The sequence below is a fragment of the Ctenopharyngodon idella genome, chromosome 15, assembly GCF_019924925.1.
Source record: "Ctenopharyngodon idella isolate HZGC_01 chromosome 15, HZGC01, whole genome shotgun sequence".
Lineage (NCBI taxonomy): Eukaryota > Metazoa > Chordata > Actinopteri > Cypriniformes > Xenocyprididae > Ctenopharyngodon > Ctenopharyngodon idella.
Window position 1 is genome coordinate 24,543,822 of NC_067234.1, and position 15,200 is coordinate 24,559,021.

At 33.5% G+C, this 15,200-nt stretch overlaps 1 protein-coding gene across 1 annotated transcript; it reads right to left on the reverse strand.

Annotated features, from left to right (window-relative positions):
- Positions 1–824: 824 nt before the first annotated feature.
- Positions 825–14,691, reverse strand: flot2b (flotillin 2b). The gene is made up of 11 exons (XM_051861954.1): positions 14,459–14,691; positions 13,406–13,487; positions 12,796–12,886; positions 11,118–11,241; positions 10,904–11,022; positions 9,982–10,095; positions 9,764–9,883; positions 9,396–9,610; positions 5,731–5,914; positions 5,449–5,598; positions 825–2,760 (listed from the first exon to the last, which is right to left on the reverse strand). Exons 1-11 carry the CDS (start codon positions 14,505–14,507, stop codon positions 2,722–2,724), a joined length of 1,287 nt encoding a protein of 428 aa, XP_051717914.1. The 5' UTR covers positions 14,508–14,691; the 3' UTR covers positions 825–2,721.
- Between the last annotated feature and the right edge of the window lie 509 nt (positions 14,692–15,200).

Below are 15,200 nucleotides of genomic sequence, written 5' to 3' on the forward strand. Positions count from 1 at the left end.
CCAGACAAATACATATTCTGTATTTTCTCACGGCATCAGAGCACAAAACATTTAGAAAATAGAAAGCATAGCCAATTATAGGCCTATTTGTTTTTTTGTTTTTTTTATCAATTATTGTAACGCATTAAGTGTAATAGTGATGGATGGGAACATGAAAATGGGACTGTGCTTTTTAAAATAACGCTAATGCTTTAAATATTGATAAATGGAGGTCGAGTGTTTGTAGGCTAGGCATAGATGTCAAATCGTGCTAGTAAAAGGCCATTCACAAAGAATGTTTTTGCTTTTAAAACGCGAGATGAAGGGCAGTGAAATAGGCTACAAAACCCCATGTTTTTAAAAAGTTGAACTTTTGATCGCCGCATTTGTAGAAGGCTTAAAACACGAGCGTAAAGGCAAAACAGAAGGAAAAAATATGAAATGCGTTATGTTAATGTCTTATCTGTGTCATTGGATTTGTCATTAGGAACAGCGCTGTCAGATTCACTCCTTTGATCCATGTTCTTGCTTACTTAGATATACAGCTGGGTAAGAGCAGTGCTGGGTAGATTAGCATGCCAAGTATGTATTATTAAGATAAAACATGCGGAGGTTACTCTTATCATAAGTTTTTATAAGAGTAATCCTGCACTGCATATCTTAACCACACAGTGTCAGTGTTTTGTAACAAAAGATGCTGTGTCGCTGCACACCTTCATGCACTGCAAGTGATTCTTGACTTTAGTAATTCATATCTTGGCAAAGCAAATGATTTTATTATATTACATAAAGTTCACATATTTTTACATGAGCACTTTAATGGAATGAAAGAACGTAAACAGAGACCAGTTCACATGACATTTATTACATTTGGAAATACATGCACCATAAACATGCGGAGTTGAATCTGTGTAAAGAGTATGTATAAAACTACCAAACTCTCCCCATATTGTCAATGGCATATTTGGAGTTAGTGTCATTTGACCAGCTAAAGCAAAAGCACATCAGGGCTTCATTCTGGCATACAGTTCTAGGATTCCTATAGTGTTTATCCAATACACAGCAGTACCATACATTTCATTACCAATGCCATTACAAAGCACATAAACAGTCTTATGATGCTCTAATGCTAAATGGCTAAACCTGACATGGCTTTAATAGTTCTGAATTAGTCTTTAAAATAAAGTGTTTCAAATACACATACACACACACTAAAAAAAGACTGATTGAATCCATTTCTATGAGAATACAAAAGTGTTAGGGGCATATTTTTCATGCTAAAACAGAATAAATAAACAATAAATCAGTTATTTTTCATAAAGATTTAATTAAAAAAAGGACAGTAAGCAAATAATAAACATTGTTATCTATAAATTAATTCTTCACATCAAAGAAGAGTGTGATCTCTTAGCTTTATCATTTGGTGTTTTCATTAGCATGACAAAGAAAAGTGACTTGTCCCTTCACAGCAACTAAACAGCAGAATAAGGTACAAACATGTTAAAATCTACTGCAAACCGCCACTCTCTCTGAACTAAATGAGGAAAACGAGGTAATGCAACTTTCACAGTGACAAAGGAGAACACAAACAACTATAGAACAAAACATTATTGTCCATAAAGGGTTATTTCAATTCATTTCATGACAGATATTACAGTATGTAGTGTAAATAGGGTTAATATTTAGAAAGATTTTGTTAGGCATGGCTGTCATACAACTATACAAAACTATTTTAAAAATGGCTTGACTCTTCTCATGAAACTATATCCACAGCATTAGATTGGATGGATATCCAGACACATGTATCAGAGTTTGCAAACAAATAATAAATCTCTTCATAACCAAAGTTCTTGTAAAAACAAATGTTGTCCAATAAGAGTCCAAAATATAAATGAAACAAAACAAAGCACACATACAATCAAATATCATAAAGATTTACAGCCAAAAATAGTCCCAAAGAGTAATCTGAACTATTGATGAGCTCAGGTAACCTACATGATAATTCAGTAGATGGATCGGTTTATAAAGGCCATGTCTATTTATTTGTCTGCAACATTTAAAATTAAGAGGAGCACTTGGCTTGTTTCTACCTAAGATGACACAGATATTTACCCGTAAGGCAACGCTATTGCCCAAGAGCTCAGTACACTAAATGCTACTTGCTACTCCACATCAATGGCAATCTTCCTGAATGTTATAAATCATGGCAGGATCTGTAAGGTAACAACATCTCTTTTCAGCTAGAAATATGACCTAAAATCAATGAAAAAGTAGTGCTAGACTTTGGATGAATAAAAAAGATTTAATTGTAATCTAAAGCTGACTCACCATCAAGTGTTAAAGTGTCGTGTAGTGTAGAGATGAAAATGAAGTGTAGAAAAATGTGTGATAGGTTAAAATTCTGTATAATATCACTATAAAGTTTTTTAAAAAAATGTAACAAAACAAAACGAAAAACAATACTGAGTATCTGACATTACAATGAATCCAGCGGATGCACCACAAAGGCGGGTGATTTAAGAATCAAGTGAATTGTGGAATGTGGGAGCAGCAGTGCATGCAGATATTCTGGTCCTATGAAACATTAAGGCACCAGAGGTATCAAATATCTACTTGTTTGTTTTTTGTTTTGTTTTTTATTCAAAAAAAAAAAAAAAAAAAAAAAAGATTTTCCAAGTCTTCTAAAGGCAGTTTTTGTGAGTGCATACAACATATCATGGAGGAGACGGAACTGATTTGACTTCATGCTTGAGCACCTGTCATCTTCTGCAGCAGAGGGATCTGTAGAAGTAGAATTTTTTTAATATGACATAAAAATATGCTCTATATGGCAGCTGTAAGAATGGAACTGCATTTTTTATGATTTGTAGGAATGCCAAATATATTGGTACTGTACCATATTGGTTATCGATCATTTTAGAGATTTTTTTTTTATCGGTTTATTATGGAAGCTTGTTTCCACCACTAATTAAAAAATAAAAAAGGTAATTGCAACTTTTTATCTCACAATTTTGATTTTTTTTACTCACAATTGCGAGTTTACATCTTGCAACTCTTTTTTGACTTTTTGATATAAACTGATATAAAGTGTGATATACACTTGTAATTGTGTGATATAAACTTGTAATTGTGTGATATAAACTCGTAATTGTGTGATATAGACTCGTAACTGTGTGGTATAAACTCGTAACTGTGTGATATAAACTCGTAATTGTGATATAAACTTGTAATTGTGATATAAACTTGTAACTGTGTGATATAAACTCATAACTGTGTGATATAAACTCGTAACTGTGTGATATAAACTCGTAATTGTGATATAAACTTGTAATTGTGATATAAACTTGTAACTGTGTGATATAAACTCATAACTGTGTGATATAAACTTGTAATTGTGATATAGACTCGTAACTGTGTGATATAAACTCGTAATTGTGTGATATAAACTCGTAATTGTGATATAAACTTGTAACTGTGATATAAACTTGTAACTGTGTGATATAAACTCATAACTGTGTGATATAAACTCGTAACTGTGATATAAACTCGTAATTGTGATATAAACTTGTAATTGTGATATAAACTTGTAATTGTGATATAAACTCGTAACTGTGTGATATAAACTCGTAACTGTGTGATATAAACTCGTAATTGTGATATAAACTTGTAATTGTGATATAAACTTGTAACTGTGTGATATAAACTCATAACTGTGTGATATAAACTTGTAATTGTGATATAAACTTGTAACTGTGTGATATAAACTCATAACTGTGTGATATAAACTTGTAATTGTGATATAGACTCGTAACTGTGTGATATAAACTCGTAATTGTGTGATATAAACTCGTAATTGTGTGATATAAACTCGTAATTGTGATATAAACTTGTAATTGTGATATAAACTTGTAACTGTGTGATATAAACTCATAACTGTGTGATATAAACTTGTAATTGTGTGATATAAACTCGTAATTGTGTGATATAAACTCGTAATTGTGATATAAACTCGTAATTGTGTGATATAAAACTCGTAATTGTGATATAAACTCGTAATTGTGTGATATAAACTCGGAATTGTGATATAAACTTGTAATTGTGATATAAACTTGTAACTGTGTGATATAAACTCATAACTGTGTGATATAAACTTGTAATTGTGATATAGACTCGTAACTGTGTGATATAAACTTGTAATTGTGATATAAACTTGTAACTGTGTGATATAAACTCATAACTGTGTGATATAAACTTGTAATTGTGATATAAACTTGTAAATGTGTGATATAAACTTGTAATTGTGATATAAACTTGTAATTGTGTGATATAAACTCGTAACTGTGTGATATAAACTCATAATTGTGTGATATAAACTCGTTATTGTGATATAAACTTGTAATTGTGATATAAACTCGTAACTGTGTGATATAAACTCGTAACTGTGTGATATAAACTCGTAATTCTGATATAAACTTGTAAATGTGTGATATAAACTCGTAACTGTGTGATATAAACTCGTAATTCTGATATAAACTTGTAAATGTGTGATATAAACTCGTAACTGTGTGATATAAACTCATAATTGTGTGATATAAACTTGAAATTGTGATATAAACTCGTAATTGTGATATAAACTTGTAATTGTGTGATATAAACTCGTAACTGTGTGATATAAACTTGTAATTGTGATATAAACTTGTAATTGTGTGATATAAACTTGTAAATGTGTGATATAAACTTGTAATTGCAAGTTATAAAGTCAGAAGTGCGAAATATAAACTCACAATTCTGAGAAAAAAAGGATCGTTTTTTCTCTAAGAATTCAACTTTATAACCCGCAATTACGAGTTTATATCTCACAATTCTGAGAAACGAAGTCTGAATTCCGAGAAAAAAGTCAGAATTGTGAGATATAAATTAGTAATTGTTAGAATAAAAGTCAGAATTGTGAGATAAAAAGTCGCAATTATCTTTTAAATTGTTTTATTCTGTGGCGGAAACAAGCTTCCATAGTTTATTAATATTTTCATTTCAGAAATGTTATTAGTATTGGTCGATTTTGAATATATTTCAGCTGATAATGGATAACATTCATTCATTTATATTTATTAATTTAGTAGACGGTTTTATTCAAAGCGACTTAATGAGCAATGCAACAAAGCGATTCATCTTTAATATATTTAAATTAAATTACATATTTAATGCAATCTTTATCTCTATCTATCTATCTATATAGATAGATAGATAGATAGATATTTTCCACTTCAGGACTTAGGAAATTATTGATTAATTAATTAATTATTTTTACTGTGCACTTTAATGTACAATTTTGAATGAACTGCCCATCTAACACCATAAAACACTTGGCCAAAAAATGTACTAGGCCATTTCATCTTGAAAGGCCTGATTTACTTCGTTATGGTTATGTGTTTTAATCAATAGCTAATTTGATTTAACCCTCACTCTCACCTTGGAAAGGTCCACACCCGTGAGTGCATTTACAGACACGGGCAGCTCTGCGAGGAGACGGTTCATCTCTCCGGTCACACGATTGCCGTCCCCACTCAGAATAACAATCTCATTGGTCCTGGCCAGAGGAGCAGATACCTTTCCTGCGATCTGTGGGGGTTGGATATTAGAAAATCAAAGTTAGAAGATCTAAATATTAAATCAAGGCCTTCAATACCCATAATGATCTTGTACAACTGCACTGGGGATCTCTATGAAGGTAATCTAAATAAGTTCAGTCACCTTGGGCAGCGCTTCTAGGACGAGTGCGGTCTTGGCAGCGTCTCCGTACTGCTGGTAGGCCTCTGCCTTCAGCCTCATAGCCTCCGCCTCTGCCTTCCCCACAAATGAGATAGAAAGGGCCTCCGCCTCTCCGATCTTCCGAATCTTCTCTGCCTCGGCCTGAGCAGTCAGCACTTTCTTCAACCTGTTCAGTGTCACAAATATAGCACAATTCATTTCAGTGTGTGTCACAAATCAGTTCATCAAATACATAATGGATACATGATTAATCATATTTTGAAGCAACATCTGTGCCACATCACACAAGGCACTTAATGTTGTTGCACAACAAGGTCAAATTTTACCCCAAAATCAAAGGATAAAAAAGAAAAAATATTTTTTAAAATAAGTACATCCCCACACAAATTTTCATGATCATATTATGTCAGAATTTTTTTGTACTTTCCGCTACACCTCAGTGGTGTTTCTCATTAGTTTGTTATTCTCTTTACTGTAAAAAATGCGCTCACATTAGCGGACAATTTAGAAGACAAAAAAGAAGTCACTTTTAACCCTCTGGTGCTGTTTGCATGACAGTCAAAAATGACTACTTTTTTTTTTTTTTTTTTAATTTAAATAAAATTAATGAACTATATTTTAGTTCAATAATGTTTTTTATTTAATATTTTGTATTTTTAGGGGATTTTATGGTACTAAATTATATTTATGCAGTAGTTATTATCCATTTGTTCACTTTTTGAGCATAGACCTGAAGATGAAATTTCCAACTTAAACTGTCATAAATTTTGAATTGCACACTTATGTTTGGTCTCTTTTTAAAGACAACACTTGGCAGATTATTTCTGAAGTGAAATAAGGTTAGAACTAAAAAAGGTTATAGAATTTTTACGTTTATTGTTATGAAAAAAAGTTATGCACAAAAATACTATTTTCAATATTTATATGAAATATATATTTTCCAAAACAGATTTTACTCTAAAACTGAGAGAAAATCAAAGCCATAAATCTAACAAGTTGTGTTCCAAATTGATATCTCAAAAAAAACTGCTTTCAGTAAGATTTTATTTGGGCGCAGTACCAAAAGTTTCCACTAAATGAAATTAGTTTCCAATTAATTTCCAATGCTGTCATTTTCAAGTGTGACTATTTTTTTCAGGACCAATTAACCTTTTCGAATCATGTCCATGATTTTTTTTTTTTGTTCACATAGAAAGTGCCAAACCTTTACCAAGTTTTTTTTTATTTTTTTATTTCCCATTCCAATGAAGTAAAAAAAAAAAAAAAAAAAAACTTTAAATGTTTCCATCAAAAACGACCGAAGAGCACCAGAGGGTTAAACCATGCAGCTTTCTGGTGGTCAACACGACAAATTCATGTGAACAACAAAATCAGCATAAGGAACTTTTTATTTAATGTGTAAATAATTTTTATTTATTTACACATTAAAATGACTGTATTTTCGCTGAGTAAATGGTAAATGCGGCTGCACCTTAATACCATTTTTTTTAAAGGCTTCATTTAAGCAAAATGTATTATTTATATATAATATATTTTTATATATAGTTTATAGTTTAGATTTGTTAATATTATTATTAATTATATTTATTTAAACTATAATTTTTTTAATTTTTCAGATTTCTATTTCAAATATTATTTTTATTACCTTTCTTTATTAAATTATTAAACATTTATTTATATTTATTCACATATTATATTATTAACATTATTATGTATTTAGTAATTATTAAAGGTGGACTAGAATTTCAAAAACACTCTTTGGAAGTTAGTCGGGCCGACACCAACAACAAACGTCTAACCAATCAGCATTAGGGGGCGTATGACGGTCGAGGAGAGAGAACGAGCAAGAGGGAGATTTGAAAATAAAAAATACAAAAACTGCAGAACGAGAGACACAATACAAAAGCTCAAAAGAATATCACTGGAATGAAGGTTCATGACACCTTTAGCCAAGCGCTTTAGGACCCGCGTTTATATTAGAAAAGCTTTCCAGCGCTGGGGAGAGATAAGTGGGAACGCCTGAAAACAGACGCGGAGGCTGCTTTGATCCCACTTCTCATGTGAGTAACACAGCTGCTGTGCTGTTTGCAACTAACAATGAACACTTTGTATTTACTCTTGTGTACTGTACGTTCATTTTTTTGTGCTTCCTTGTCGTTCGTTCATCAACTGCGCTTTATTTTTTGTGAAGCATTTCTGTTGCGCATCAGCTGTGATAAACAGACATCCACTCGCATTGCGTGTGTAACAGTGGCCAGATAGTGAGAGTTTTGCAGTTAAACTACTGCACACTGATGACCGCTAGAGAATGCAGTGTTTAGGATCATTGTTAGTGCACTTGCCTCGCCTGCCAGCAGCAGACGGGCCGGGGTTCGAGACCGACTCGGAGCACGGTGGTTAGGATTGGAGAGTGAGTTTTGGAGGTGGAGCAATGAAGAGAGGGGTGGGTTTGTTTGGATTGATTTCAAATATCAACAATGTCCAACAGCGTTTTTTTTAAATCTACTGATCCCACCTTTAAAGGGGTGCTTCATTGCGATTTCACTTTTTTAACTTTAGTTAGTGTGTAATGTTGCTGCTTGAGCATAAACAGTATCTGCAAAGTTACAGTGCTGAAAGTTCAATGCAAACGGAGATATTGTCTTTTAAAGTTATGGCGTCAGGTCAAAAGATAATAGAACCCATTATAATCAGTGATATATTGTCTACACTGGATGCGGCACAGAAGACAGCTTCCAGAATCTACACAAGTTCAATGCTGGATTTGCACCAAGGCTATTACTGACAGATGAAGCAGTTCCCACTTTAAAAGCAGAAGCTGCTGTTTATGAGCCCCTAACTGTAAGTACGTTTTATTGTTTGTACATGTCTTTTAAATGTATTTTGTTGCTATTTTTGGTTGCATCAAGGACGTAAACAAAGACCAACGCGTTTTTGCTTCGCTAGCCAGTTAGCTAAATTCTATTGCATACTTCTCCAACAAACGCCAACAAACTTCTATGTTCATAGACAAACAATTGTTCATGCTATAAATTAAACGATACCTTTACAAAAATGCTACTACTCAGTCATGTATTCAGCTACAGTAAAGCTTTAATCAGGATAAAACCGTATATTGAAAGCTAACAAACAGCAGTAACATTTACAAGTGACAGCATATCTAAACACTTTGACACAAGTACAAAAGAAAATACTTACCATTCAGAAACATCCTTTAAAAACCGTGCTTTCAGAGGTTCTGCTTGACCCTCTTCATCATTACTGCTATCTGGGTCTGATTCGGGCTCAATTTGATCCGGCAATATAGACGCCATTATTTACATTTCCACTGAAGCACATGTAACAACTAATGGTAAGGGGCGTGGCGTTTCCGGACGCTTCAGCGAATCACAATACACTGGGCCAGCTAACCAATCTAAGCACATTCCGTATTTCGGAGGCAGTGGTATCATAGAACCAGGAAGTCAAACCAGCAGTTCAAATGACAATGGAAACAGCGGTGTAGAATAAAGGTAAAATATATGAAAAATACAGAGTTTTTAAAAAAATGAAGCATTAAGACATGTTAAACTGCGCCCCATAAACACAGTCAAGCCTAGAAAAAAAACACTGAACCACCCCTTTAAATGTATTTAAATCACACTCACTTCTGTCCTTCAGCCAGCTGCTGCATCTTGTAAGCCTCTGCTTCGGCAGGACGCTTGACTGTAGCAGTTAGCTCCATCTCTGTCCTCTCAATCTCTTTCTCCTCAATGGAGATCTGCTTTTTCCTCTGCACCACCTCGATTTCGATCTCCTCCAATGTGATCTTCTGCTGCTCTTTAGCTGCCTGCAGTTCATAGGCCAGCTGAGACTCGGCTTTCTGTGTGGAGGAGAGACACATATCACATGATTACTATTACTCTCATCTGAGACTAATAAATAAATATGTATTTATAAGCCCACATTCGAGCGGCTAACTAGATAACTATGATTTAAGATGATGGCCCTGGATTGAAATTAAATTTAATCCAACCTTAGTGTTCACTTCTTGATTGAAAGCAGCTTTCTGCAGCTCCAGCTCTCTCTTGGAGTCGGCCATTTTAGTGTCCGCCAAGAACTTCACATCCATCATTTCTTTCTTGCACTCAGCTTCCTGATCAGGGAGGTGGGAAACAACAGAATCTAATGAATGCCACACATCTAATGGATAATGCATTAGCAATAAAGAAATTGAAGCCAGAAGTCTCTTACTCTAATCCCAGCATCCCTCTCTGCCTCGGCCACTCCGATGTCAGCATCCCTTTGTACAGCCGCTGTCTGCGTTTTTCCAAGAGAGCTTAGGTAGTCCAGTTTATCATAGACATCCTGTTAGAAAAGACAAGTGGTAATATTTGATTTTTTATTACTTGTTGTAATGTTTCTTTATTATTATTTTGATAATAGTAATTGACTATGACTTAAAAGTATATTAAGTATATTATAAAATATATTATATGTGTGTGAGAGTGTGTTGTTATTGTTAACTAAAACTTTTAAAAGTAGTTATAGTTATAGTTTCATTAACTGAAATGATTTCCTTCGCATTTTTCGCGTACGGACGACAACGTTGTCAAAATGATCCGAGTTCACACAGATCCACAAAAACGACTAAAAACACTGATTTATTCATGCCAGGCCAGTAGATGGCGATGCCACTTTGAAAACAAACACTACACGCATATGGACTGAACACGTAATACACATGCGCATAATGTTGCTATTTTCACACATTCACATTTTAGTAATTTCAACGGAGATGATAACGGTATAGTTTTCAAACACTTTGAAACCCGTTTTCAAAAGCTTGCATTTTCAGCCCCCAAAACACTGTTGTCGTGTAAATTAATAGCCAAAACGCATAAAAAGTTTTACAATTTTAGTTGAAAAACTAAAACTAAAATGAAAACTGTTAATATTAAAGTTATAGTATTTATTATAAAATAAATATTCAATAAATACCATAACAGTATATAAATAATACTAAAATAAAACTTATTTTAGTATTATTATATAAAAAGTTAGTCTGGCAGTCTGATATTTAAACTACATGTGCACTGGTCCTTGAGGTCTATAATGGAGGTGGGCCCACATATCCATGAGTATGACTTTGCATTAAGAAACACCCATAACTTACTTTTATGGTGAAGCTGAGGATCTCAATGCCCATCCGGCCCACATCAGGAGCTGCCACCTCCCTTACCAGCTGAGCAAACTGATCTCTGTCCTGGTAGATCTGCTCTACTGTTAAAGTGCCTGTCGTTATAACAGAAACAAAACATTAGCTTCATAGAATCACATATGAAAGTGTTTTTTAATGAGGTTATTATAAATGTTGGTAATCTATTAACCTAAGATTGAACGCAAATGTCCCTCCAGGGTTTGCAGGACCACAGCCTTGATTTCCATGACAGACTTTCCCAGAAACTGCTCACAGGCAACAGCCAGCAAGTCTTTGTCAGTCATAACCTTGATCTGACAAAAACACAAGGCAATGGTAAAATTCATTTTGTTTTCTTTTGCACTCTGAAAAACTTTTGAAATAAAAGTTAATGTATTAAGTGTAACTACATACATTTTAAAAGTATAGGGAGTCGGTAACATTTTAAATGTTTTTGAAAGGAGTCTCTTCTGCTCACCAAGGCTGCATTTATTTGATCAAAAATACAGTAAAAACTGTTTTTTATTATTATTATAATTTAAAATAACTGTTTTCAACTTTAATATATTTTTTACAATGTAATTTATTCCTGTGATGCAAAGCTGAATTTTCAGCATTATTACTCCAGTCTTCAGTGTCACATGATCCTTCAGAAATCATTCTAATATGCTGATTTTCCACTCAAGAAACATTTATTAATATCAGTATTGAAAAGGGGTTCTTTGATGAAAAGTTCAAAAGAAAAGAAAAAGTAACATTATAAATGTCTTTACTGTCACTGTTGATCAGTTTAATGCATCCTTGCTGAATAAAAGTATTAATTTCTTTAAAAAAAATAAAAAATCTTACTGACCCCAAACTTTTTAACGGTAGTGTATACTGTAACTTTCAAGTACAAAAAAACAATTTACTGATACTAAGCTGCAAAAGTGAATCAATCATTAGTATCCCATTACCATTGACATGTTTTCTTTTAAATGATAATTTTTTTATCAGGCTCCTATGTTCATGCTCAGTAATTTCACTTTAATGGCAATGAAAAGGTTATTAGTCAAAAATTTTGAAATGCCTTATTTTCAAAAATATCACTTTAGTCAGGTCATTGGTATTTAACAAATTTGACTGTCTTTTGCTGCAAAAGCATGGGCCCTATCATACACCCAGCGCAATGCAACGCCAGGCGTGTGTTCAGGTGATGTCGATAATGCGAGTGAAGTACAAAGCTTAATAAATAGCCTAATAGTTTAGGATTCGTCTCGAAAATGGAAACAGTTGGATTCGTGCCGAATGAGAAAGATAGGCTTCAGACTTACTTTAAATGAATTTGTTTAGCATCTTATTTAGTTTTATTTCTTATAAATAAACCTGTTTCTCGCCTTGAATAGAGCAAAAGAAGCTGGAATGGTGTTAAAAAAGAAAAGAGAATTTTTTTTTTAAATTCATTTTGGCTTGACGTGGCAAGAAAAAGTATGTGAACCACTTGCAGAATCTGTGAAAATGTGCAAAATTTTAACAAAAAAAGAGAGATCTTACAAAATGCATGTTATTTTTTATTTAGTACTGTCCTGAGTAAGATATTTTACATAAAAGATGTTTGTATAATCCATAAGACAAAAAAATAGCTGAATTTATTAAAATGACCCTGTTCAAATGTTTGTGAACCATTGATTCTTAATACTGTGTGTGGTTACCTGGATGATCTACGACTGATTTTTTGTTTTGTGATGGTTGTTCATGAGTCACTTGTTTATTCTGAGCAGTTAAACTGAGCTCTACATTTGTGTTCACATCTAATGATAGAAATCTAATCATACATTTAATAAAACAACAGTAAATGAGCTGTGAGCGGTCTATGAGAGAGTGTTTACTTGAGCAACTCCTGTAACTGTAATGGCGACTCCCTCCGCTGTCTCCACGTCTTCACACTTAGGCTGTAGTGTCATAATCTCTAGTGTAATTCTGGGGGCGAAAAAAGAATACCAGAAGTTAAACAAAACCTTCAAGTATAACTAAACTATGCCTAAAGCAAGAAAAACTTGTTTTTCCAAAGCTTGTTAGCATTGCAGAATTCAAAAAAGTGCCAAGGACAATAGCAGTGACTGACAGGAAGTATATGCAATCAGAGAGATGTTCAAGGTGAAAGCATGAAGCAAACTCTGCGGCTCAATAGAAAAGCATCAGATCAGCTCATAAATCAACTAATACAGCTGATCATGGAAATTTAAGAAGTGAACCGAAATAGTACCATATCAATATCTGAATGACAGAATATCTCAAGCGATCTCTGAAAACCTCTGTACAGCATGCACAGCTAAACTAGTTTGACAAACACACCTGACCAGGTGCGGCTTTTAGTTTTCTAAGGTCAGGCATTACAATTATAACCAAACATTGATTGAATGTTGTTAAGGTGAACTTTGACGGCATTTACTGCACCACACAGTGAAATGTGATCCTCATTTATTTGACTGTTGTTACCTCTGAGTGTCTGATATAAGCCACCATGCCCACGCCCAGCCTCCCACCACATACGTCTTTGTATCTGACCCACAACAGGCACCTAGAAGACAGAAAAACATGTGATTGCAGAGATAATCTCAACAGACATAGTCAAACATTACAAGGATATGATCTAATTAACTGAGTTCAATGGTGATTCAAACATGAAGTGAACTAGAAGATGCTAAGATGTCTACCCTTACAAAAAAGTCATACCACGGTACTCTGACTGAATATTACATATTTATGTACTATGGCAGGGGTTTTAGGAAAGATTTAGAGACAAAAAATGTAAATAAATAAATAAACAAACAAAACAAGTGGTGTAAATATATCATTAAAATAAACTGATTAAAAAATGATTTAAATAAAAAAATACATTCAACAATACAATACTATAGTGAGAAGGGAAAAAACTTGATAATGTAACATAATAGAAACTAAATATTTTCTAAATAATATTTTATGCATATTTATACTATTAATTTGTAACAGTATAATATTTGGTCTTTATACATGGGACATGTACAGTACCATGGTGGTCCTACAGTATTCTTGGAAGTACCTTGTAAATACCATACTACAATAGTATAATTAGTATGAATGAATGTTATTATTAAATATTAATAATTATTATTAAAAATAAATCACTATTAGAGTGTAACGGGATGCACCTAGCAAACATTGTAATATGCATAAGGGAAATTACATGTAAACACTGAATTTCATAAATGAATACGTTTACGTTTGAATCTGTCCTGCGTTTCGGAAATATAAGAAGTTAAAAACGACTAAAATAGTTTAAAACAGTTATGAATGACTCTCGTGTTACGTTAAATGCGGAAGAGCTGTGCTAACGTAGCTGCAGCTAGCTAATACACGACTGGATGATATTATTTACCACACAATTCATAATACATGCGAAAGCAACCATTGAAATACACACTTCATTAAAGAATTAATGCAATAATTGTTTAAAAATAATAAGGTCTTAATATTAAAAGCTATTGTAAACACAGATTATCACGATACCTGACACAACGAGCGCTTCATTTGGTCCAACAGTCAGGCAGCAACCCATACTTGCATTTAATACCGATCTATAATCCTTTCGTATGTTTTTTCTAAATGTTTAATAAAGCGTTTATTTAGAAGCTTTTTGACTCGTAAATTGAATAGATCCCCACCCTAGTGAGAGAATAAATGTTTGTCAACACAAGCGACCCTGCCCACCACTGGAAGGAAGGAAGGAAGGGAGAGGGACATGATACTGTATGGGTGTGTGCTAAAGCTAGCGAGCTCCCTACCTAGACAGCACTTTTGAGCGTTCGAACGCATTTATGAAGTCCAAAATGCTGTCTAGGTAGGGAGCTCACTGGGTTTTGGAACACAGGCTCCGTGTTGTCATGATTACTGTAAATGCTGACTGTATCCATGTCTACTCCATACGCGATTTTATATATGAGCTAAATGGATATATTTTGTGAATTGCAGATGTGATATAATGTTTTATTAGCTCCTAAATGTTTATTCCCATCTTGTCTCCATTCACTTATTTTAGAGTCCTGAGGGATAGACTTTATGCCTTTCTGCATTTTACAATTAAGACAGAAAGAAAGACTTGGCAAATGATTGACGTTTACAGAAAAGTACTGTGGTGGTCTCATGGTATACCATGATACTTTGATATAGTATCATAATATAATATAAACATTTTAATTAGGATAAAATGTGATCTAAGTATAGTTCCCATTCAGTAGGTGGCGCGTTGAGC